Raw genomic sequence first — 27390 nt, 5'->3', positions numbered from 1 at the left:
TTATGGGAGAGACATTAGGAAGGTCTTTGAGGAGGAGCAGAGTATCTGTAACTGCCTTCTGTTTGTGAATGATGACTCACTTGTGGCCAAAAATAGATGGTACCAGTCTCTGTTTCTTCTCTTTGCTAGTCCTAAAGCTGCTTATGAGTGATGAGTTGTACTGCTGATGACATAAAAGGGATGGAATAGCTTCAGAGCTACCTTTCCCCCCATATGTCAGCTTCTTTCTCAGTGGTTTTGATTCCAGAGTGATTCCACCACAGTGTAAGCCTATCTAATTGGCTGTTGCATGGTACTGCCCATTTTCCTTGTCATGTGTTTCTGCTGCTTCATTTGGGTTTGTCTGAGTCCAAGTGTGAAGCAGGTTTTGGGGAACTGATCGTCAGACACTGTTCACTTTTTTTAGTTGGGTTAGCTTTCTGCCAGATCACTTTTTCAAGCCAGTTTACCAGAAAATTAGATAACTGCCAGTAGAGTGCAAGAGACGGTGTGGAAATGCATAGTTAAAGGCAAATGGAAGGATGCTAATTTACATAGGCCTAATACAACCTGAATGTTATGAATATAACTGACAAAGAATACTGATTATTTTAGTAATTATTTTAGTAATGATCTGCTTGCACATATTGCCTTTGTACATAAAGAAAATGATGGAGGAGAGAGGGAATCCCCCACAGCTTTCAGAAAAGATAGTAACAAAAAATCAACAATGTATCAATAAGTAAAACATCCAGCCCAGAAATATCTTGAGCAGGAATTGAAGGTTCTGCAACCACTGATATAAACAGCCAGTGACCAAATGTTCCTTTGATGCTCCATTTCCCCTCTCCCCTATTTCCTTCCAGCACTCATGGTTTGAAGTTAGTGAAGTCCAAGCACCAGAGAGAGACTTGAACAAATCTATCTCCAGGCAGCAGAGCAGCATTTCATGGAGGGTTCTTGGCCTTTGCCTCGGTATCATCTGTCTCTATGCTGTTGTTTGCAGCCATGATGCTACTTACAGCTGCTCTGCTACCTCTGCGTTGTTATCTCATTCCTCTGATGCTGTGAGCCACAATGCCATCTTTGTGGTTTTTGATTTTGGTCTCAATTTGTCCCTGCCCAGCTCACTAATTTCAGGTCCATTGTTGCTGGACAAAGCAGCTCTCATTGGAATTTGCTCTGTTGCTGTTTCTGCAGCAAAAGGGACTGCCATTACCACCTCCCGTTGCAATGTCATGTACAGTTGTGAGAATTTCTACAACGTTGCTGAGATCAGCTGCAGGGGTCCTAGAGAAAGGAGATCGTCTTACTGAGTACATGTAATTGTTGCTGCCATCTGCAGCTTCTTAGGATAGCTCCTATTAGCTTACAGCAGGGTACCAGTTCCAGTGTTTCCACTCTGATGTTCCAGTGTGGAGCAGATTTCTCAGGATATACAGAGTAATTATCTGCTGAATTAATCTACATAAAGGAGAGTCTATAGCATTATGCATGTTTTGCTTACTGCCATAGGTTTGTACCTATAAAAGAAGTTAGAATTCCATATATCAATTTTACTTTTTTCTTCTCAAGGAGCTTGAGTAAGGTAGTAAGGTTAATGCTGGGGAAAAAAATGAACCTGCTAAAATTCACCAAAGAAAATATTGAGAGCAGCATAGCAAATTTTATGTTATCTTGTAGCAGATAGCATTACATGATCCAGTATACCTTATTTTAAAATAAACACACATACACACAAAATCCTAAATCCCCCAATCTATTCTTTTTTTTTTTTTGAAAAATATATAACTACAATACCAAATTTATAAAATATAACATTCCCATTGTGCAGAATTGGTTAAGTGGAACAAAGTCTGAATGTCTTGAAAACAGAGATTAGCTGTGATTAATAACCCCTGGAGAACAGGCAAATCAGCTGCCTTGAGAAGATCCTCAGAGAGGATATTTTAGGAACCTGGAGTAAGAAAGTTGGAATTAATTGCTATGATGAATTATAGTTTTTGCATATTGGCTAATCTTGACACTGCCAAGATGCAGGTGCTGCAATAGCCATTGCAGGCTTCCATGTACTGACTTGAAGGAAGGGCAGGACAGACCCCTTAACAGTCAGCAGTGAGTCATTGGACATGTCAGTTTTGTAGCTCTGCTCCTGAAAATATTTAGTGACATACTATATGTGTAGAAATCCTAGTGCTTTGAGACCTAGGCATTTGGGCTAGTGAGCTTATTAACCGACAGCTTTTATGTCCACAGGGTCTTTTAGATGAGATCTGTGCTTGACTCCACAGTCCTTCCTTTTTCTGCTGTGAGAGTTTCTTCGTCAGCTGAGGCTGGAGTTGATTGTAGCCATGCTCAGCTGATACCCATTGTATGCTTCCTGGCAAACATGGGGAGATGAGAGATGCTGGGCTGATGCTAGAGGGCCAGCATGGCTTGTGCCTGTGCCTGTTAAGGAGCACCTTGGTTTGGGTTTGTACTGCGAGTAATCGAAATGTGAGGATAGTGGGATTTGAAGCAAGGCTTTCCAAGTAGTGTGAACATGCTCGCACGTGAGATTCACAGATGCTGTGTTGCTGATGAGTGGACTGCCTAAAATAGTTAACAGGAGATGGATGGCATTCAAACCCTGAAGAGAATCGGATATCTAATGTGAAAAAGATACTTTTTTTCTCTGGTATTCTTAGCTAGGAATACCCTCTTGAAATGAGTTGTCTGAAGCATAGCCCTGCTGCTGGAGCATGGACCTGAATCATGCAGGTGTTTTAGCACTGAGCTGTTGACTGAGGGGGAATCCTGCTCCTCTTCTGAGTGAGGCTTGATCCAGTATATGTGTTCAGACCACATGTACCAGATGGGGGCCCATAAGTGAGAAACTGTTTCAGAATCCTGCTGATGCTTCAGTTCAGTTTGCAGCTGCTCAGCCCTGCTTCTCCTTCAGCAGCTCTCCTTTCCTATTCAACAGACAATTAGAGGCACAGGCACCTTAAGCATTGGGGCTCTAAGTGCCTTCATCGATCACTGACAGCTGAATAGGGGTTTTGGAGAAGGAAAGCTTGGACTTTATTGTGTTCTGTAGAATTTAATTTGTAGATCTAGTCCCACAGGATTTTACTAGTGGAAATTGGAGTGCTAGAGCTAGATGGTGTTTTTATGAACACCAGTCACACTGAGTGTTAGATTTCATCCAGCATTTGGGTGCTTAGCATCTTGCAGAATTAGCCATTTGTGCCTGCATGATCCTTCTCCATTAACATAAATATTTGTTTCACCTGCTTTTCAAAAGGTGCACCAAGCCTTTTTTGTAGTAAGTTTATAATTTGTAATAGACATATACATGTCACTTACACCACAGTTCTTCAATACAGAAAGCTTATGCCAGTGTGTTTTTTCTCAGTCCTTTAAAGTCTGTACAAATTGGAAAAGTGATCTAAAAATAAACTGTAATTCAATATAGCAAAGTAAAAAGTATTCAGTACTGGAAAAGGAACAATTCGCTGCACCAGTACAAGATGGGAAACAGCTGACTAGGGAATATTTTTTCAACAAAGGGTCAGGGATTTATAACGGCTTACAAACTGAATGTGAGTCAACATCATTAGGTTTCTGCCCTTTTTGTTTTGTTGTGTGTGAGCTTTATCAAAAGTGGTTACCTGCTGTGTTGAAGAATGCTTGCACTGCACAATATTGCCACTTGCTGGCAGCAAAAGTCTAAAAATGTATTGAAAGAAAATCTCTTTAAGATTCTCTTAAGCAACATCGCTGTTACATACACACACATTATATAGAGAAAGATTTTTAGGCTTGCTGGGCATCTGATTTTCTCCTGCAGAAGCGTTTGAAACACGGATTAAAAAAAAAGGGAAGAAAAAGATATTAATTGGTATAAAAGTGGGTGAATCTCTTGGAAAGCAGATCAAAGTGATTAGAAAAACAGCAGAAGTTTTACTTTTCCAAGAACAGTTATGGTTTTGTGCTTCTGTTCTCGGTATGGAAACTCAGACATGCAGCCCCCAAAGATACTCCAAAGATTTTAGACTGAAATTTATGAGGCACAATTGCTTCATACCTTGGAATCCACACCAACACATAAACAAAACTGAAAGAGTATATTGTGTTTTACTAAAACTGCTTTTTATATTGTGTTGTGAGTAAGTCCACTTCCATTGTTTCTGGATGACAAAAATTTTTAATGCCTTTTAACACTTCAGGTCATTGGCAATAGCATAATATCTTTGACTTTATAATACATTTTGTCTGTCTTGTTTGTGATTTTTTCACTGCAAGGGAAATCAACAGCTGAAGTGCTCTGCTTTTGAAACTGATGCTCCAGTCTAACCCTTATTAAGAAATTTTGTGAATTCTTAGCAAAGGCCTAGGGTTCTTGCAGTTCACTGTATTCAAAAACTATGAATAAAATATATGTTTATTGATGATTTGTAAAGTGAATGTTGATTATGTGCTTTTTAGAAAGAATTGTTCCATTCCTTTTTTGTAAACGTTTTTTACGTTTAGATTTCATGGAAATTAAGTGATGAAGATCTCTCTCCAGAAACAAGCCTGTGTCTAGATGCATTTCTGGAGGAGCTAATAGTGGTTCCAAAAGAACAGACACCGCAAGATATATTTCCGCATGTTTTGGAAGATTGCCAGAGAATGAGTGTGACTGTTACTGACACAGATAACACAGTAAAAGAATATTCCCTTAATAATGATACCGATCTCTCATTGACGTCCTTAGGGAAGATTTTCATGGAAGCAGTCTCTGAACAGAGAATAGTGATGGGTGAATTTGAAATCAGTGATTTGTTGAAACCTCTCAGTGATTCAGAGAGTCCTAAAATGATAAACCAATTGCATGACATGTTAGAGTGCCAGGGTCCTGCCTTATCCATTGATACATTAGCAGATGAGAGGAGCGATGCCCTGCCGGTTGAGCTTGTGACAGCTCTGAACTCCTTGTCAGGCTCTGTAGTACAGCCTGTCACTCCTGAAGTGCCAAACAAGAGGCAGCTTAGCACTGAGGAAGAGCAGTTAAATTCAGAACCCAGTATTCCCCAGCTAGATGATGACTGTACGCAAATAACAGATACATTTGAGCCTCAGCTCCCTACAGTTCAGGTGGAAGAAATAAAAGCTATAGCAGGATCTAACTTGCAGAGGACAACGAATGAGCAAGTACATATGCAGGTTAATTAGTACTTGAAAAGTTATGTATATCTTAGAATATTTTATAGAATAGTCAAAATATTTGGAGATATAAGTCTTAGTAGAGAACAAATTGGCATCAGTAATTTACATGATTAATATCTTTTCATTGATTTTGCTTTGAAAGTCCAGTAATGTTTTTATGTTTTGATATATTCTTATAAACATGGCTGAGCTTGCTGGGATAGGAAATCCTAGTAAAGTTTTTTGGGTTTGGGGTTTTTTTTTGTTTTTTTTGTTTTTAAATCAGTGACTGCCATGGCTACAATTAGCAGGGGAATTTTAAAAATTCCTGTTCCCTCTGTATATCTTCTTTGCCTCATATCTTCTCCAAAGAAAGTGCCAAAACACTATTCTGATATGCTGTTATAGCACACTGGCATAAACCAGATGATTTCAACCTGTTTCCTACCCTATCCTGTTTTGTTTACTTTTCCATACTATAGTATGCAGTTTTCTGCTTCTGTAGTTCCCATCACTTGTAGCGTATGAACGCTTTGCAATTGTTTCAAAAAAGAAATTATAGCTATGTCTTCCCTATAGACTAGCAAGATTACTTATGGGGATTCTTTTACATATATGGTTAGGCGTGTTGAGTGTCTATGTTTAGTTCTGCCTATGAGAGGCTTACTGAAGAAACTGAGACAAAGTTTTATGTTTATGTCCTCCCCTCAAGATGCTAGTATGTACAGATACAAGCTGTGATCCTTCTTTCTGTTTTGTCTCTTATCCTGTGCCATTCACAACATATGTCTTGTCCTGCAAAGATGATCTGCAACAGGTCATTTGAATTCAACAACATGAGTGCAAAAATCTAGAGGGGGCCATGAAAGCAACATTATAAACTGAACAGAAAGAGATTATCATGAAGGAAAGAGAAAGACCTACATGTTTATGCTATGGAGTGCAATAGACATCCCTTGTAAATCTGGAATCAGATCCTCTGCTCTGCTTCATCTCTGCATAATCTGTTGCTGCAAATCAGCAATAAACCACTATAGCTAGTTAAGGTGGTTTTACAGCCGCTTTTCTTCCACAGAATGGCATAAAGCAGCCAAAGAATATCAATTAATTCAGTCTTTTTTTAGTTACATTAACTGAATATCACAACGTGTAATAAAATGTGCTGCAAAGGTAGCTAATTTCAGGGTGCTGAAAGCTCTCTAAGCTTGTTCTCTCAGAACCATAGCAACTTGTAAAGCTTGTTTCAGTGAAGTGTAGATTTCTGAAATTTGTAGCACAGATTGTGGATCTTTATATATAGATTTACTCAATGTTGCAGTTAAGGTTGTAAGTCAGGGTCCTTTGGGAATGTGGATCCATAATCTCTTTTTGATTAATAATTTATTTTAGCTTTTTGATATCTTACTGAATGCAGATATCTTACTGAATGCAGATATCTTACTGAATGCAGAAGGTATGGAGGCAATTTAATGAGGAAAAACTCCAGGTTAATTTATTCATAATTGTTGTGTTCTGACACTACATTGCTCTCCCTGGTCTTTCCTCATCCTTGCTTCTTCACAGTGTCCTTATTCTGAATGGTGAAACAGGTACCCCAAAGAGCAGAACCTGTATTGTCCTGTAGATGCAACCATGACGCTATATAGGCCATCTATTGTAATATATGGTGCCTTATAAAGCATATAGCTTTTTTCCCTTTGAAATGTTTTCTCTGCTTTCTCTTCTCCTCCTCCTATAGCAATCATGGAGAGTACTAGATTGATAGTTTTGTACACTGAAATGTTTGGTTTCCTGCAACTGCGAAGTTAATGCACATCGTGTCTTGACCAGGAGGGACCACTTCTAGGGATGCAGTTCACCCCTTCAGGAGCTTCTCTGCTGAATATGTCAATTAAAAAAACCCAGTGAATCCTCCATTTCCGTCCATGTCCCAAGGAAGCACTGGCAAGTTTTCCTGTATCACTGCAAAAGAATTTGTAGAGCAGTCATGGCCATGTTGCATGTGTACTGAGGGTGTGTTCTAAGAGCGTTCAGCACTACTCAAGTGAGTAATAAGCTAATGTGCATCCAGGCCATTACAGCAACTTGAGTGATACTCAACAACATGTTCACATTCAGTTGACTAAAATAGAGAATTAACTTGAGTAACTCAAGTTAACTACCCTGTGATAATTCATCCTTAGGATGGGATTCCTCTCACTTAGAGGATAAGCATCTAGTATACATATACAAGCATCTAGGTATGCTCCCCTTAACACACCTTAGGACAAGATGAATCAGTCTCTGAAAGTGGCTATTCCTCTTCACTGATGATAGGGATGGTAGGGGGAACCAGGATGCATGGTGACATCTAGATGACTAACTTTTAGATGGCTGCAGGTAGGTGAGATAAATCTTTTCTGTGGTAGCGATAGCTCAAGGATCAAGATCATATGTTTTTAGAAATAACTTCTCAGCTAGGAATTACTGAAACTCTGTTAAAACACTGTTCCTGACCCTGTGCACATTTCTAGACTTGTGCAAGACTGGAATAAAATGGGCTAGCTTAAGGCATCTTGAACATCGCTTTATTTTTTAGGACAGGAACTCATGTCCATAGGGAACTAAAATGGATGTTAAGTCATTTCACATGTCCAACTAAACAACTTTCAGATAACAACTTTTGTTCACTGTCAGCTAGGCTAGATTTATTATTTGTGTTTTGATTCTGAGTATCCTACTTCCCTTGGCTAATTCTCCCAGTGCCACATGATGTGGCACTACTTTAGGAATGCCTCTCTCTGTGGAAACTTGTCTGTGGTATCTGTAGAATTCCAGTTATCACTTAAGTAACCTCTCCATTCTCTGTGTTTTCTTCCATTGAGAGCACATACATAATTTATAAGACAATGTACTTAAGCCCTTCATATTTATACATCCGTTCTTTTAATAGTTTGTTTACTGGTCACTTGTAGTATTTCTTTTTTTGTCACAGCTTGTGGGTGATCAGCAGAGAGAGAAAGAAGTAATTTCAGATTATTGGAGTGCCAACTTGCATGAAAAGCCCGCTGGGGAGGGAAGTTCAGTGGAGACTGACGTGTGTGCAGAAACTACCAAAGCAACATCAAGGAAAGCAATGCAGTTAAGAGGGACCTTCTCAAAAAAGTGCAGAGATCTTGTTTCCAGTTGTGGCCAAATGCTACAAGAGACTCGGCAGAGGATATCTCACAATGGCAATAAAACAAGAAACAAAGCTAAGGATTTTGAGTATGACAAAATCCTGCATAATATTATTAAATTCCTCTTTGTATTAATGTAACAAGTGTGATGCAGACCGCTCATTCCTCATGTTAATGATTTTAAATGATCAGAATATAAAGGTTTTAACATTTTACTTACAGATCTGAGAGTCGGTTTCTGCCTCAATTTACCTTCTTTTCATACTACCAAAGTTAGCAAATATACATACATGCTATTATAAATGTCATTTTCAAATTAAATATATTTACATTTTTAGCTCTACTATAAACCTTGATTCACTGTATATAGAAGATAATATTTTTGTTGATTCTAAACCAAATCTCTTGTCAGAAAAATTCAGAAGTCTACTTCTAAAGACAAGCAGGATCTAGAAACCAACGTATGTCAAGGCCTGATGACTCTGAATGGGAATAGAAAAGCCGAGCAGACAAGGAGAAGCAAAAGAATCAAAAAGAAAATTAGTAAGCTGTTCTCTGATATTTATTTATCATATAATTTTTTTTTTGAGCAAGTGTTCTGAGTCAAATATAATTCATAGCCTTTCCAATATAGTGGCATGTATTTATTTTAAAAAGATGCTGTAAAATTTCATTGTTATAATTAAAATTAATTTACACAATTTCCTTCACTTGTTTATACTCATTAGCAATGTAACAGTTGACTTGTATACATAAACTCATTATGAATTGTGAGAAAATTTTCAGGATGCAATTTTTATCACATTATACTATATAGGAAAGATTTACGGTGTATTCTGAAAAGCAAAAGTAAAAATGTATCCACAGAGAGTGAAGATGTAGATCTTGATTCTGTAATCTAGTATTCTTCGTGCAACATCTTTTTGAAGGCAATGCCATCCTAAAGAATTGACCTATACAAAGCAGATTATTCTATTTTAAATGCCTGTTGTTATTCTGTCTGTTTTAAATGTAGAGCTTTCACTACCACAGTCACTAAGCACTCTTTGAAGTATTCTTCCTTCCAACATGCTTTGTCAGAGAAAAAGTTTGCTATTTTTCGTCCTTTAAAGATGAACTGGCAAGCAAAGAAATTCTCTGGCTCACCCAGGAAGTGTGTGGGAGAATACAGAATTCACTTATGTGCTCACTCCAGAGCCAGCCTTTCCTTAAGAGAAGAATCTTAAAAGGTTTTTTCTTTAAGCCCATTCTGTTTGGCTTTATCAGTGCACCTACAATCATTTAAACAATTTACAAAGTTTGGAAGTATTTGAACAGTAACAGCTATGTTACAGACTTTATAAAATATGAATAATTCTACTACCATTTAGCAACCCTTCTCTCTTACAGGATTTTCATTATTTCCAGTGGAAGCACCATTTTTATGAGATTTAAGGTTGGATGACTAACCAGTCTTGTATTTCAAATTGACTTAGTAATTTCCACTTGAAAAACAAGCCGTTGGTGTTTTTGGCCTGATTTCTATAGAAAGTGAGCCTGTAGAGGTAGCTTCATGTTAATCAAATCTAGCAAGGTTACCACCATTTTGCATCAGATCTAGTAATCCAGAGACTGAGAGTCAGCTTAGCTTGATAGTTCACCTAAAAAAGAGCCCCACAAAAGTTTGTTTGGATCAGCAAGCACTGCTTGTTTTGCACGATTGCTGCATCTGATGCAGGGAAGGCAGGGTAGACGTAACAGGGAATAAGTCCTCTTGAAGTTACAATGTCTAGTTAAATTGAATTAAGTGTAAGATAAAACTGCCCCTTGTTCTATTGTGTGTATATGGTTTTGTCCTTCCTGAACTGCTTGGCTGATTTCAACCAGCTTTGACCGGGGACTGTAGTATCATGGGTGACTAAGGTCTTGCAAGATTAGACAGGTAGCAGAGAAAGACTCTCCATGTGCTCAGCTGGGAAGGTGCTAGGTAAATCCATACCATCTGGTTTCCAAAAAGCTACACGGGATCAAACAGTTAAGGCTGGGAATGATTTAGTCTGAGCTCACAGTCCATCACGATGTACAAAGCAGTAGAGATGTGAGGCTTTGTGAGTTCCACCTCTAATAGAATTATGTGTTTTTAATATAATGCTTCAAACAAAATGTCTATTCCTGCCACCTGGGTAGAGTTTTAGGGCCAGTGAGCTCTACATCTGCTACTGCTGATTGTGGAGAAGAGCAGTGGATATAGCCTCTTGTCCCTCTGAACCCAAGGTTTTTAACTGGTAGATCAACACTGCCTGGGCCATACATTGTTCATTCCTGCAAACCATCCTTCCCTCCCTCCCTCCCTCTTTTCTAGAAGAGGCAGTAGTACAGATGCTCTTCTCCATAGTATGAAGACATGCTGGATGGTACTCTGCTGGTAAAGTATGGGACCGTTTATCTATGTAGCAGATGTCAGTTCACTAAAGCTGAAAACTGTAATGGCTGCATAGTGGGAGATAGAATTTGTTTTGTAACATAATAAACTAATAAATAATATTTGTTATATTTTTTATATTTAGGCCTCTGATGCCCAAGCAGGGATAATTTTCAGTGGGATAGCTAGCGAGGTTTTTGTCCCAACTGTTCACTTTTTCCTCATTACACAAATAACTGAGCTGCTGGTGAAGCAAAGGGGTAAGGTAGTCTGAGGGAGCTTATCTCGTTCACTATCCTGGTGTAAATCCTCTTTGCTCATATGGCAGGCTTTAAAACATAAATGAGTACAAAAGAATTGCTGATAAATATGGTTTTAAGAGAAATTAATAAATAACTGAATAGCTATTGAAATGCTCATCTTGTAATGAATTGTAACCTACAACAGCAATTTTATCAACCAGTTGAAAAAAATGCACTTTGAAAAAGTGTCATTAAAAACCAAAAAGCCTAAACGTAAAACATTTTTAAAAGTCTTATTCTTCTGTGCTGAAATTCAGTTGGATTTTTGTTATGGAATTCATGGTAAAATGCATATTTTTTTGAAAGGGATTATTATTTAATTGGTAACATCTCTTTCGATATATTCATTTCCATTAAACTGAATGAACATTTTTTCTTCAGAAAGCTTGTTCACTAAGTGAAATGCCAACTAAAGCCACAGTAAGAGAGGAAGGGTATTTTTCTGTTCAACAGAACTTTTAAATTATTTTTCAGGACAAGAAGCCTCCATTAGGAATTCCGTAAATCTTATTTTCCCCATTCCACTGTCAAGAATCAATAGGAAGAATATTTTTGGTGAGACCTTACTGCATAAAGCTGTTGCTGATGAAGATATGGACCTTGTATGTAATATAATAAAATGTGGTGCAAATGTAAATGCTCAGGATTATGCTGGTAAGTTGCAATTGTAGTTAAAATATAACCTACTATTTTCAAAACAAGTATCCAGATAAAAGTAATAAATGTGCAAATTACAAATTTGTGCAATGAGGGATACTACAGTTTTTTGACTAGTCAGTAGATTATTAAATTTCTATTGGTTTAACTTGGTAACTGTTCATGAGAAAATTTATAGACCCTATATATGAAAGTATATTAGAAAAGAAAATTTTCCTGAAAAAACAAGTACTCAAAAACTGAAGAAATGCTGAAATTAAGCTTACTTAGCCTTAATTCAACAACCTGTGCATGCTCATCAAGATATAGTTCCTTAATTATGCAATCAATGAACTGTTTTCCACAGAATTATTTTTTTTCATTTGTCCATTTCAGTGGCCAACTTGAGATTCCAAGAATTATATTTTCCAGGTTAATTTTTCAGAGGCTTTGATTTTGCCACTTTTATCTTAAAGAAAGTCATAGCTTCATAGCTTAGAACTACTTTGATTGAGTTAATTTGTGGGTGCTTGATATTTTTCATTTTTGTTTTATCTTGGGCACAGAAAATGAGTGACAAGCAATGGCCACCTGTGAACATTTTCGTTTAAACAATTGACCGTATCCAGCTTCATATATGATACTCTGTGGCAAAGACAGTACCTTTCCCTGAAGTATCAATTGGTTGTCTCAGCTGCCTCATTTGGTGGAAAACCTTGATTCATTCCTAGAACATGTCTGTCTCACTCGGTGGCTAAAGACTTCACGGCTGTTCTGTGGGAACGAAAAAAAAACATGTGCAGTTAGTTATTGCATAGTGCATGAGTATAACAGACCAAAATTAAGTTAGAAACTTTGTCTTCTGGAACATACTGACCTACAGATTGGGTCAGCAGCAGGATTCAGACTTTATAACTTAGGACTTTGTTGTCTGAGCTAGCAGAGTGACTCTCAGAGTACTAGAGGTAAATGAGAAAAAGATTTTGTTTGTGGGTTTCAAAGCCATCTGCTGACAACAGAGAAATGTTGGTATCATGGGTTCAGCTGCAGGCTTTGTGGGGAAGTGCTCTGAAGTGCAGTGCTTCCAGATTTTGGCCTCACTGCTGCTTCCTTTTTCTCCCTTTGCGTCTTTTGCTGGGCTGTTATTTCTTCATTCCCTCAGATTCTGGCTGCTATCTTTTGGTGTGAAAGGCGCACAACTGCATAAAACGTGCTTTAACTGAACTCCTTGAAGAGATGAGAGGCTGACCTGAACCTCCTTCTTTCTTTTCTAGTGAGGGAGATGTAATCAGAAAGAAGTAGAGTTGCTAGATCTGTGCCATTCTGAAATGTGCTTTTATCTCATGGGCTGGGAATTACTACTCAAATTGTTATATACTGTCCCTGTGCCCTGTGTCTTTCTTTAATGCCCTCCACCAATAATTATCCATATCTTACACTACTCTTTTTCTTTTCATCTGCTTCAGTGCTCTACTTCAGTATCTTACTGAATTCCTGTTTGTTTGATTTTTTTTTCTTCTTCTTCTTCTCACTGCCTGGGTATCAGTACAAGGGTTATGGAGAGAGAATCTCCATGCTCTCCGCTTGAGTATTGATTCAGAGTGTCTGGAGGGAGCTGAAAAAGTAGTTGCAAAGAAAATTCTGCTTCTCAGTCTGCAGCATGTACAGAGTCTTTGGAGAATCATGTTGCTAAACTCTAATGATTATCTATTAAACATGTGCTCGCTGCAGTTTTTCAGAGGCTCATTATTGTATCGGGTACGGGATAATATCTAATGGGAGAGAAATAGGCATCTTCACCCAAGTGAAACTTCTTTCCCCTCTCCTTACCAGATTTCAGGCTTTTGTTCCAAAATGTGAAGTTACTAGAGTTTATTAATGAAATAGCTGTAAGGCGCTATAAAATACAAGTAAAATATTCTATAGATGATGCTGTTAAAAGTATTCATATTGAAGCACTGTCAGCATTAGACAGTATAGGCTTACAGCCCACCTTTTATTTTTCCTCAGTACCACCTTCATGGAGTAGAATCATTCTGGGGTTCATAAGGATGATATCTTAGTTTATTCCATAGAGCTGGGAATGGATATGGAATTTCAGTAAGGATTTTTCATTGCTTTCTTTGGAAACGTCAACCATTTTTGGATAGTCTTAAAAGCCTTTTTTTTGAAGATGCTGCCCTACTGTTTTTAATTGCCAATATGCGTTGATAAGATAGAAGCATGTTGCCATATACGTAGCTCCAGGTATTTGTTTCCTCCGTTCTTACCCTCTTCACCATAGCCTAGTAGTTAAAAGGACATCATGAAAAATTATCTTGCGCTTAAAAGAGCATATACATTTTATTCAGGAAGAAATTACTAAGGTGTGAAAGAAGAGAATAAAAATTATTCCACTCACAACAGAACTATCAAGTCTAAAATCAATATTGTTATAACAGCACCTGATTCTTCAGGAAGTGCAAATTTTGGCAAAAGAATGAGATCTCCCAACCCTTGTAGCTTTTAGTACACATTTCTTCATACAACTTACTGTAACATCCAACAATTTTTAGCATTTTGTGTATCTCTGAAATCCTGCTGGCACTTTTAGATCGTCTCTTTGGTTAATTTTACAAAGTATTTTATCCAAATGTGAAATACAGGTTTTAGTTGCCTGTTTTCCTCTTTCATAGGCTGGACTGCACTACATGAAGCAAGTGTGGAAGGCCTTTATGGGATAGCAAACGAGCTTTTGAAAGCAGGAGCTGATGTTAATGCTAGAGGAGGTGAACAAATAACACCATTACAAGATGCAGTTAAAGAAGGTCATTATGAGGTATATTCCAATTTGAACACAAATTATGGTTTAGATATACAAGTTCTTCTTGTTCCAGAAAGGCATACAGTGTTATTACATGTGGGCTGATCTTTTCATATTAAGAATAGATTTAAGAGATTCTTAAGTCCTTTCTGCCCAACTTCTGTTAAGACCATCACACACTTTACAAGATTTGTCCAATAGCAGAAGATATTAATTGTCTTTCTAACTGTTAGGGACAATGGCTGATATACAGAGGAATAGGTTACTACTGTTTAATATTAGTTATTTCACTTATTTTATATTCAGTTTCCAGAATCATTATATGACCTGAGCAGTTTTCAGGAGTTTTAATAATTTTTTTTCATGTTTTAGTGAATGTGTAAACGTTTGCTCTCTCTCAATTTCCCAGTTGAGGTAAGACTTGATCTGTTTCTCCCCAAGTCTCCCTGGAGCAAAGAGCAAGGGTGGAATTATGGTTAATTATGGTTTCTCCCCAAGTCTCCCTGGAGCAAAGAGCAAGGGTGGAATTATGGTTAATGTTTTCTCTGAGACTTGAGAAACCTGAGCTTGATTTCTCTTTTCTTCACTGTTTTTGGCTTGTGGAGTGCAGGCTCTTGAGGGTTCATGAAATATTTCTAAGAGATCTGTGAAAGTACCTAAGTCCATGGTTAGACATGCAGGGCTCTGCATCTCCGTAAATAATTTTCAGAGGTTAGCAACTTGAACAATGTTGGAAAAACACTATTCTCTCACTTGGGGAACATCAACATCATTCAACACAAGCTGTGTTAAGAGTTATGTGAGCTTCTACATCCATAGGGAATGGTACTGCAGGGTGGGGCTACGTTTGCTTGGGAGAAGTACGGTTGTATCGCTGCAGTGGTCTGCTGGAGTTACTTTTTTGTTGCTTCTGATTAGCCGAGGCAAAGCATCATAGTGATTCAGTAATATGACTTTTGATACTTGGAGTTGTTTCTTTCATTGCTATGTTCTCTGCAGGGTGTAGTTATGTTATAGATTGGAAACACACTTTTTGACTGTTTTATCCCTTTCCTTGCCTGCAATATGGCAAAATTACTTTCTTGTTTCACGGAAGTGGTAAGTATATGAAAGACTATGAAACTTTCTAATAGTGCAAGTAAGGGGGAGTGCATACAAGTGTGATGTGTAGCTAAAGATCTCATTAGGGAAGAAGAGTTCTCAACATTCCTACTTCAAAGAATCTGCAGATACAGGACAACTTGTGAAGCCCAAGGGGGTTTTTGCTGTGTATCGAACACTTTCTTATTTGCTCTGCTGTTAGGAGAATGTATGAATGGAAAAAGAACTTCATTAGTGATCCTGTCAGTGACAGGCTGGTTAGAAATAATGAGGGATTTTTAATGCAGGGTGAAGGATGTGAATCAAGCCCAGTCTGACATGGTAGTAGATGCTGAAGAGAGAGAAAGGCAGAGGTACAAGTAAAACCGCTGTAGTGTAGGAATAAAATGGCAGGATTGGCCTCAGAAAGGAAATCATCAGATTTTAAATTTTCCATGACTTAAAGTATTCTACAAAGGTAGATGAAACATTTTGCTAAAGTAATCATCTTTTTGAATAAAACAGGTTAGACTTTACATTTTGTAAAGAAATCATAACGTCAATAAGACCCTCTGGGTGGGTTTCATCTGACCAAATGTGCATTTGTAGTTGCAAGAAAGAAATAGGCACACCTAGAGCACAATTTATTTTTTCCTAAAGTAGGCATCTTAGATAGGTAAGCTGACTCATACCCTAAAATTGCTGGTTATTTTCCACCAGTTAAGAACTTACGGAAGATGAAATAGCCTATATTTTTTGAGACCTTGGCTTAAGACTGGCATCATGTTAATCACTGGAACCAGTTTATAAAAATGAGAATAATAAGATGTTAGGAGAATGATGCATCTAGGGGAATGCTTGGGATGTATTAATTGGTATAGAGAGGGATTATTTGGGGCAGGCCTTAGATTTCTTTATAGTAGTTTATGTTGTTGAGTATATCAGAGAGAAGCCTGTATAAGGAAGGAGTATGGAAAATACTGTTAGAAGAGAAACAATCCGAAAAACCTATTTTTCTAGTTGGCAGAGTTATTACTTTGGTATGGAGCTGATCCTTTATTAAAAGATGAGATGGGAAGATGTGCATTAGAAGAAGCTTCTGACCAGTCTATGAGGAAACTACTTACAAGCTATGTAGCAAAATCCAGAAGAGGTTCAGAAGAGATATCAGGTAGGAATGAACTCTTCTGGCATATTCATCACTATTAAATGGAGAATTTCAAAAAGTCTGTTTCACTATTCCTTAATTACAACTAATAAATTCCATGGTTTTCACTGTCTGATGCCTGAGTTCCAGTGAGCACTCCTTAACCAGCACAATTTGTGCACGTTGGCAAAGCATATAAGACAGTGGTGTCCAGCTTTTTCTTTGGCTAGAGCTACCTTTAAATTTGAGACAAAGATGGAAGCACAACAGGTATTGCCTATTTAAATGTAAGATGGGGCATGGCAGGACTTGCTGAGCTATGACTATGGTGTGGCTTAGAGCTAAGGATAGGATTTGGCTCTAAACTGGCATAGAGGCTGGATTTAGAAGGAACTATCAGATTAAGTTAAAAAATGGAGCTTGCCAAGGACATTTGGCTAGGATTAGGTCTAGATCTTAGGAGCTGTTAAACCTTAACGGCTTAAGCTTTATCCTTAACTTCTGATGCTAGGGCTGGGGCTATGGTTAAGCTACAGTTTAGGGGTAGTGTTACCTTAGCTGAACTAAGGTAAAGGCTGAGTTTACAAGGGGTAGGTGAGCAAACATTTAAGTTAGAGTTGGATCTCGTACAGTGTTATAAGCTAAGCTGAGAAGAAGATTGAGAAGAGGCTGCTTGGTCAGGGGGCTGGGCTGGTACAGACGTGCCACAAGGCTACCAAGAAGCCTTAATTAGAGTTAGAATTAGATCTATCGAACACTGATGAGCCTGTGTGGGTTGTGGTATGGTTAACTCTGGAAGGAGTTCCCAGGATAAGTTTAGAGTCAAGGCTGTAAGGAGTTGGCAGCAATTTCTGGCTTCAGATGTGACTGGAATCAAGGTTAACATCAGTGTTAGCCTGTCAGAGGCTGCCGTACCTGGGAGATCTTGTGACTAGAGGTTAGGGCTGTACCTGGGAGATCCCATGACTAGAGGTTAGGGCTGCAGCTGCCAAGGGTCAGCTAGATTTTCTGAAGTCTGAGCTTGACAGAGCTTGGAGGGCTAAAACTATGTTCAAGGTTATGGTTTGGATTAGGATTTGGCCTACTCAGTGCTTGACAGCTAGGCCATTTGGCTTGATTTAGGATGAGGACTGGCAGGGCCCACTGAACTAAGATCAATCCTAGGGCTAGAGTTAACATCTGGCATGTAGGATTCCCAGAAGTGGCAGAGGAAGAGTTGCCATACTGTGAAATGCCTGTTAAATTTAAGGCTGGCTCCAGTGTGGATTGCTGGGCTAGGCTTAGAGCTGGGGTTAGGGTTCATGTTGTGGTACAAAATAACAAGGGCGAAGAGCCAGATTTTTGCAGTATATGGTGGGGCTAGTATAGATTTAAGAACACATTGGCCAGAACTAAATGCATAGACTTACGTGGATTAAATATATTAAGATCTAGGGTCTGATCTTGGTAGTTGCTCTGCTCTTTTTATTCCATTTTGGTCAGCACAAAAAGAGAGTAGCTGGGAGGCTAAAGAAAACCACCAATAAGGCACTAAAATGATACTGGGGAATATCCCTGCCTATTTTCTTAGTGATGACTTGGCTTGTAACTACTCTGTTCCTTTCCCTGCCCAGGTATGCTATACAGGGAAAGATATAAGCTAGGTTATTGTTTCACCTATTGCAGGCTTCAGAAAAGTCTCCCTGGGATCAGGGAAGCCTATTACAAACTAGACAAATGTAGCAGCTACTCTAAATTTCAAAAAGAAGTGCCCAGGTCACTAATCTTCTGAAGAATTTGGAAGCATGAAGTCATATACTGCTCCCTCCTCTCCTTGTTTGTGCAAGATCCCTCTACAATGAGATCAAGCCCCAAGATTTTAATATGTATTTTATATGTTTATATGTTCTGTATTGTAATAAAACCCCTAGGGCTTGCTATTTTTTCCTGGTAGCTTTGTGTGGTAGGTACTGTTCACACAAGATTCTGGAAACAAGATCCAATATGTATACAGCAAAAAATTTTGGTCCTTTGTCAATACTGATTTCTTTCTGTCTTTCATTTTCTTTTCAGCTGGAGAGGATGCTGAGAGTATGTTAAGTGCTCAAAGTTTAGATGATACAAACCTGCACCAGGTACATCCTTACAGGGAATCCCCCTGATGTTAATTTGATGGTGAACTGTTATGGGCTTGTTAGGAGTCTTCAGTAAACTAAAGCAGAAGAGTATTTCTGAAATGCGTTTCAAAAATAGCACATAATATACGAAATGCTTAATACCCACCCAGCAGGGACTGAAGCAAGGGGATACTCAACGTTGTGCGAATTCTTAGGCAAAGAGTTGCTGATGCCTACTCATATAGCTGCAGCCTCATGAAGATGCAAGACAGAGGCAGTCAGCTGCCTCTCCTGGGCAGTGGTTCCTGTTGAGCTTTTGGAAGTGCTGCAGAGATAATTTACAACTGGCATGTAACATTGGTGCCTCCTTGTACTTGCAGAAACCTGACTAAAGTTGTGAGCTGTTGCCTGGACTGTACTGGTAGAATAACTGCTTCTTGCCTGTGTGCGATAGGTTGTTTGTGGTGGATTTCTATAGGAAAGGGTAAGGGAGCCTCTGCCTTGCACAGGGGTTGCACAGGTCTGCTGTGAGACCTCATTGAGGTGTGGAAGCTGATAATTCACAGGAAGGCGAGGCACCATGGTTAGTTGCTTGGTTGTACCTTGTTTGTACGCAGCACAGCAGCTTTTGGCATTCACAGAGTTTAAAGCCATATTCTCTTTCTCCCATTTTCTCCACTTGGAACACTGATAACTGGTAATACCTGAAACACATAATGCTGCACACAGATGCTTTTTTCTTGCTTGCTAAAGTATTATGTGATTATGATAAATGTCCCTGTTACTCACAGTGGTATGACCTACAGTGTCCTTAGAAATGTTGTGCTACAACTGCTTCCATGGTGTCTACTCTTAAATTACACTTTAAAACATTAATTTGTTGACAAAGAACATTCTCCGAATAGAAAGTGTTATAAACACTTAACTGGGAAAACATATTACTGTTAGCTGTATAACTGAGGCTTTCAGCAGATGTGTTAGTTGTTGCCATGTTTGTGCTCTGATTCTGTCTTGAGAAACAGAGTAATCAATAGGAGAATTCTAGGTAGTCATCTGCCATTAGAGCAGTTTTGTTGCAAAATTGTCAAGAATTATTTATTCCTGTTTTTGCTGTGTTATTTTCCCTTCTTTATTATTTGCTAAGATCATTGCCCAGAAATATGCAATTGCAACTCTGGTGTATGACCACGGTAATGAAGTAGATTTAATTTTTTAAAGGCAGAATGTCAAATTGAAATTAGATAAATTTTCAGAAATAAATAAAAATGTAAAGCATTTCAGTAATATTTTGATTTCACACAATTTTTACAATTTTACGTGTATGCTTGTCAGTTCTTTAATTTCTCTCTCCCGTTGTCTTAAAAAAGCTGCACAAGCAGAGGAAATCAGCTAATTTTATAATAGAGCAGTTTTCTTTCAGTATATAATAAAACAGTTTATCACAAAGTGAAACGAATTATATGTATTATTTTGTAGACAGAATTAAACTCAGATGGCACAGTCCAATGTGATCATACTAAGGCATCAAAGGAAGGCTTCGCTAAAAATGAACAAAGCAGAAAAACAAATTTGGTGACACATACAAAAAATACAGTTCTTCAGGATTTGGAAGGCAGAAGACTGAATGAAGGAAATTTAACAGATACAAATTCAGATTCAAAAAAGACAGAGAAATCTGTTATTGATATGGCAGAGGCTGCTGCCAAGAGTAAAATTACTCAGAAAGGTAATAAAAAAGATACATATGTATCTTTTTTATGTCCCCATACAAACCAAGGAACAATTAAAATACAGGAAGCAGTTTTGCCTGATGTTGGACCTAATGAAATGGGCTTCAGTGTTGATGTTTCTGATCACAATTTTTGCAGCACAGTTGATGGTGAAGGTGAATTGGTCTTGCTAACAGAAATGCAACAGGAACATGGATTCAATAGTGGTAACAATGAAAATCCATTTCCAGAAGAAAAGAAAAGAACCGGTGGAAGCACAGCAACATCTGTCATCATAGGGGAGGAAATGACCAGTTTACATTGCCCCACATCATCAATGTCTGCAGAAAAAATGTCTGTGAAGCATTCTGAGACTACTGATGTAACAGAACCTGATTCTCAGTCAATACTTTCTTTGACTTCATCTCACAGTGTGTCACTTTTGAAGCTACAACAGGAAATCAAGAGTTACGATAGTGATCAACGTAGTCTCACGCAGAGTAGCAAAGACAGCTTGACTGACAGGAGTCTAAATACTGATATGAGGATACCTTCAGAACAAATTATTTCTTTGAAAAACTTGACAAATCAAGTTAAATCTGATGTTGATGGAAACAAAAGTAATGGAGAGGCTCTAAGTTTAAAAATCTCCTTGCCCCTGTTGCAGGAGATTTCTTTGCAGATAAATGAGTCAGAATCAGCATGTGCAAATCTTACTGATTCAGACAGCACAGATATATTGCAACAGACTATTGCAAATGAGGTGCAAAACATTTATACAAATATATCTGAAGAGGGAACCAATTGTACTGAACAAACACTTCAAACAAATACAGAAACACTGTTAGCAGATGAACTTTTAGCAGCTACCAGTGGAGAAAGTGTTTCCAAAAGTTCCGTAAATTGTAGCAGTGGGATGCCAAGCACTATTGAACAAAAAGCTGAACAACTAGAGGAGGGAAGGAGAGTCCTGCTTAATGCAGAAGAAAGTGCTGAAGGGTTTCTCACTGAGACAGCTGAAAATGCTAGCAATTCAGAGATGGGGTCTACAGCTTTAAAACCCCATGAGAAGGAAGCACTTCGAATTCAAAGAAAGAGACAAGATCTTCAAGAGACCAACCGAAAAGCAGATTTGCATTTCAGTATTAATGCAGACAAGAAGTTTCCTTACCCTTCTCAGATTATGCAAAATACAGAGCAGGAAACCTCCCAGAAAACAGGTGCCTTGTTTTGTTTGAAAATAATTAGTTTATGAGTTTGTTGTGAGCGTTCTGTAAATTTTATATTAAAAAAATACGACTGTGGATCTCTAGAGTATGTATATCACCATAAATAAATGGCAAAAACATGGAAGGGACTGTGGTATAGTCTAGCATGCCAGATGAACTACTTTTTGCTTTGTATTTTGGGGGCTGTTCTGCCTGCAAATCCGATTGTATTTATCAAAATGCAACCACAATATTCATTACATTAATTAGAATGAAATTCTTAATACCTTAATTTTTTTAATACTGAAGAACAGTAATGGCCATGTTTTCACAAAGAATCTTTGAACTCTTGAATTCAGTCTCAATAAATTAATATGCAGTGAATAGTGGATAAAGTATTTATTATATTAAAAATATTTTCAAAAATTGAATGAATCACTGCTGGGATATTTTAACCTAGACTATATGGTCATTTTGACAGTAATTTTTAATATCAATTGCTATTTCTGAAATTATTGAGCATTGTGCTGTAAGATATTCTAAGTTCTTTCATTTAACCAACAGATGAAGGAGTGTTTGCTGAAATAACTGGAACAGAAGTCACTGAAAAAAATGAAGAAGAAAGAAATGCAAAGGGCGATGTGCTTTCACAGTTTACTGAAACAGAAGCAATCCAAACTAAAAGAGTAAAATTAGACCCTCAGGAGACAAGCCAAAAGACAGATTTGTGTTCCAGTAGTGGTAAAAGCAAGCTTTCATTGAATCAATCACACTTCAGTCAAGGATCAAAACAGCAAACATCTAAGAAATCAGGTGAAAGATTAATAATATTTTATAAAGACAGTGGTTTTTTGGGTTTTTTTTCCCCAGACATATAGGAAGAAAACTTTTTGGTATACATGCAAGAAAGTGTGGAAAAATATATATAGCATATGGAGTAAATACTCCAGTGAGTTTCAAATTCTTGAAATGTTGCCAGAACTTCTGTACAGAATGCACATACTTACTGTGTTTTGTTTATGCTATGTTCATCAGTCTTTTCAGTGTGATAACTTAGGGGGCTGTAGAATCATAACTGAGAGCTCAAAATAATGTCAAATAGGTCCTCAGTTAACTATTTTACGTATCATAGAATAAAATCTGGCTCTCTTCTCCATTCTTTGTATTTGCCACACATATATCCACTGTATTTTATAGACCATATCCTCAGCAGGTACAAATCGTCATAGGCTCCGATTGTTCTGATACATTTGGTTTCAGCTGTGGTATACAGACAAACTTACTTATATGCGGATAAAGGATCTAGCATTTATTTCTGACAAGTATATTCTCTTCTACCTGCCCACAGAACTTTCTATGCAGCAGTTTCATCCTGTGTTTAATACTTGCATTTATCTTTTAGCCTTGTCATCATGATAAAGCTCAACTCCAACTGATTACAGATCATAACCCGCGAATATTTTTCGCTTACTGCTCTTTGATAAAGCTGACAGTCCTCTTTTGTATTTTGTTTCTTTCTGGAATCTCCATAGTACTCTAAGACTTAGAAACCTCTTCTCTTAAAACTTTTGGATGCAATGTATCTGGACTGCTGATTCAAAAACAGTAATCTTTCTATCATCTGCCATTCTCATTAACTTGTGCTGAAATTAAAAGAAACATGTCATTAGATGATAGAAATACTTTGTGTCACTTTGCCTTGATACAGAATAGAGTATTTGTCTTTTCTGATTATCTTAGACAATCCTATCATTTCTCTATAGTAATTATGAGTCTGGGGAAGATTTTTGTTCTATACATTTTTAAATGTATAACTACCTTCTTAAAGTCTTAGCTGGCTGTGACTTTCTCCTTGCATTTTTTTTGTTTTCCATTGCAGTTTTCTACAATTCCTTATTTATAGTTGCTGCTATTCACTTCTCATTTTTTCATTTCTCATTTACTGTAGCTCTCTAATTCCATTCCTAAACTAGACTGGGGAAGATTTTTGTTCTATACATTTTTAAATGTATAACTACCTTCTTAAAGTCTTAGCTGGCTGTGACTTTCTCCTTGCTTTTTTTTTGTTTTCCATTGCAGTTTTCTACAATTCCTTATTTATAGTTGCTGCTATTCACTTCTCATTTTTTTGTTTCTCATTTACTGTAGCTCTCTAATTCCATTCCTAAACTAGACTAATTTTTGAATCAGTGTAGCTTTTTGAGTGTGGAATATGTTGTGAAATATTTCCTGGTTATCATTTGTATTTTTCTACTGAGATTTTTTTCTTCTGACTGGTTTTTATTTGTAGTTGTTTCAGCTCCATGAAACTGGCCCTTTTAAAGAGCTACAGTGTCAGTGAATGTATGCTTTGTATATACATAATAAAATGTGTATTAAAGATACAGATTTATAGAAGTATGTGTGAATGCATGTGTACATATGTGTGCATATGACATTTGATTTTTCTCAAGTGTATTCAGTAAAAAAATTTACTTCAAAAATTTACTGTCTTACTTGCACTGCAGTTACATGTTGCTGTATTCTATTGGTCAAACTTTGATTGCCTCTGAGTGGGATGTAACTCAATACTAGCATTAGTTCATATGTATTTTGAAACTCAGTGGGATTCATGCTCCTACATCCATTAAATTCTTTTAAAACCAGTGTATGTAACAGTGTATATATTTAAAACAGTATTGATAACAAATATACACGGACACCCTTACAGTCTCTCTCTCCCTCACACACACACAAACACAAAATACGGACAAATACCTCTGCATGCATACTTTTGAGATGCTCCTTTATTTCCCTCTATTTTTCTTTGTGTCCGCTTAATACCCTCCCAACTGTTCTGTGGAGGACTATACTTTTCCCTTTTCTTGAGGCAGCGACAATCCAACCATCTAAGCCTCGTGTTTCATAGATGGTGGTTTAGTATTCTAGAAATATGACACCACTTATTTTGTTTGCAGGACAGGCAGGATTTGTCACAAGATCATTTAGACATTCTTTTTTTTCAGTGTTTTTTCAGGCTTTTTGAAGCTGCCTGTGATATAAAAAGAGACCTATAATACAGTGTTATTACTACAAGTAGCAGCAGTAGAGTGTTCCTATTGATCTCAGAAACCTGTCTTGCATAGCTGTACTTGGCTTGATGTCTGCAAAAAATGTTTGTATCTTACAGGATTTCATTTCTGTTTCTGTCTTCTTTAGTGAGGCTTGTCTTCTCTTGGGGGACTTTTGTCTGGATGCTTACTAGTCTTATATGTTGAATTAAGGAGTCATCAGTGAGTCTCTGCCTTGTCCTGTAACACTCACCATGCCATGACCAACTATTCCACAGCTTCCTGGATATCCCTAGCTATGCAAAATTCTTGCCGATCCTTTTCTCTTTGATGGTCACAGTCGTCTTGTCCTCTTCTGCTTTCAGCTATACAGAATGCTGTTTCCTTTTCCTGCTTCAGGTGGTAACTAGTTTCCAGCTGGTCTCAGGTTCCTGTGCTCTTTTGTTTTTGGGCTGCTAGCTCCTTGTTTTTGGAAGTGTAGGGGAGAAAGAAAGGAGCCGGTGCTTCCTGCTGTTGATTGTCCTTAGCTTCTCCAATATTGGGCAGTGTCAGCACCTAACTTTCCTATCTCCAAATTGGTTCCTCCTATTGTAGGAATCCCTTGTTACTTCACTCTGGAAAGAAAACATGGCATAGCTGATAAATGTCATCACCTGCTGCTAATTATTGCAAGAATGATTCCTTTCCCTACAAATGTTCCTTTTTGCAGCTCTGTCTATTCCTGCTCCATCTTGAGGTCTGTATTTATTTACAGATCTGAAATGTATCTGTATTTATTTTATGTACCCATATGTATTTTATATGTGGATTTTTTCCTTCTTTTTGTCTACTATGAATATAGTTATAATACTTAAAAAAAAAAGAAAAGAAAACTTTATCCCAAACATGAGTCTTGCATTGTGATCTTCTCTGGATTATCATTTCACAGATCACTTTTTTTCCCCCACAGAGATATTCTTCAGGTAACAATTTATTCAGCTAAAATTTAATTATTTCCATCATTCCAGAAGAGTGTAGCTGTTCGAGAGTCAAGGGAGAAAGTGTAGCCCTTTGTATAGCTGAAGGCGTTAATAGCTTTGGGGACTGGGACAATAGCATTCGGCTTGCAGCAGGAAAAAATGGAAGACAGGATGATGTTTCCTGGCTTGTGGAGTTTTCTGGGTTTTTTTTCCTATCCCTTTCCTCTTCTTCATTAACTGGCTTTTGTATCTTATCTGATTGTCCCCATGTCCCAGTGGTCTTCCTTACATCGTTCTATTCTTGAATAAAAGTCTTTTCTTCCTGAGTGATCACATATGCAGTGTCATCTTCACCTGTCTACAGTCAGTCATCTTCTGGGCTCTGCACATTCCTATCCTGTGCGTATAGAAGAAAGATACAAACAGTTTGGTTCTTTTCTTAGTTTGAGCTGTGGAAAGAATTACTCATCAACCAGTGACAAAGTATTCAAGTGTCTGTTTAAAGGAGGATACCCTTGAAGTTGTTAAAACATGGCAGTCTAATCAGGTCTGACTGCTGGCTACAGTAATCTCTCCACTTTGTACATGCACTCACTGGATTTTGTATTTGCCAAGTTCCTAATCTTGCCTGCTCATGACCTGCCTGACAATACAATCCTCAGAGAACCAGTGCTTTATGATTCATGTAACAATGTCCCATTACTCTTTTGCGAATGTTTCTTAGCAAACAGGAAGAAAACTGTTGTGCGTGACAACTTAACTGGAAAACTTTGCAATTATTTCTGTTCATTTGCAGCCAATATTGCTAAGGGTCATTAGCTTAATGGGCTGTTGTGCACCTTTTCTTTCCCTACCTCTCTGAAGAGTCCCTAGGACATTCTCCCATGAATCAGAGGGGACAAAAAATGAGAATCAGAAAGTGAATGATTGCTTTGGGAGTTCAGATCCAGAAGCTTTTAAGCAAGATACAGTACATTATCTTACAGAAAAGTAGGTCTGCAATTGGAGGAGTGTGTTCGATGCTGTGACCTTTCTGTGTGCTCTAGAATCTCAGTTTTCGTTTTAAGAAGTCTTTAGCTCTTATGGTTGCCACTACAGTGTGGACCAAGTGCAACCATGCAAGGATGGCTGCCTGAATGCTTTCTGGCAGCTTAAAATAATCTACTCTGAACTCCATGCTGCTATGCTCTGACTGCAGCAGTACCTGAGCAAGCTAGTTTAAAATTAGTATGGGTATATCCTCACTATTTGTCTTTAACATGCTTGCAGTGTGTCTTTAATATGTTTCCAAACAGTCCTGGATGACAAGCTTAGTAGTTTACTTTAAAGGAAACCTTGGAAAAGGCAGGAGTAACCTAAAAAAAGTCTGCTGTCAAATCACGGAAGATGTTTGATAACAATGGATACTGATAACTGGAAATATTTGAGAAGACAGCTTGTCTGATGGGAAGAAGAGTTTGGGATGCAACAACTAATTGTTCATATGAATAATTGAAAACGCTTATGTAAAACTTTACAAGTACATTTTTTGGACAAATTACAGATTTTCAAGAAATCAGAGAAAGAACCTACTGGGTTTTTGGTTTTTTTTTTTTTTTTTTTGAAAATCTGATTGCACAGTATTAAAGAAGCAGGAACAGGGGCAAAAAAAAGCTAACACGCATGGCAGAGCTTTCTGAGATTTACACAT

General features: G+C 37.7%; 1 protein-coding gene across 1 annotated transcript in view; it reads left to right on the top strand.

Annotated features, from left to right (window-relative positions):
* Window positions 1-27390, top strand: part of LOC112987095 (ankyrin repeat domain-containing protein 31) — a 62849-nt gene that overhangs the window by 6926 nt on the left and 28533 nt on the right. Inside the window, exons 7-15 of the mRNA XM_064501377.1 lie at window positions 4495-5157; window positions 8126-8397; window positions 8722-8852; window positions 11487-11666; window positions 14324-14466; window positions 16552-16702; window positions 18731-18792; window positions 20251-21703; window positions 22256-22504. Coding sequence (XP_064357447.1) covers window positions 4495-5157; window positions 8126-8397; window positions 8722-8852; window positions 11487-11666; window positions 14324-14466; window positions 16552-16702; window positions 18731-18792; window positions 20251-21703; window positions 22256-22504 — 3304 coding nt within the window. The remainder of the gene's footprint in view (window positions 1-4494; window positions 5158-8125; window positions 8398-8721; window positions 8853-11486; window positions 11667-14323; window positions 14467-16551; window positions 16703-18730; window positions 18793-20250; window positions 21704-22255; window positions 22505-27390) is intronic.

The sequence above is a fragment of the Dromaius novaehollandiae genome, chromosome Z (assembly GCF_036370855.1).
Source record: "Dromaius novaehollandiae isolate bDroNov1 chromosome Z, bDroNov1.hap1, whole genome shotgun sequence".
In the NCBI taxonomy this organism is placed as follows: Eukaryota; Metazoa; Chordata; class Aves; order Casuariiformes; family Dromaiidae; genus Dromaius; species Dromaius novaehollandiae.
This window is presented reverse-complemented; position numbering and strand designations above follow the sequence as displayed.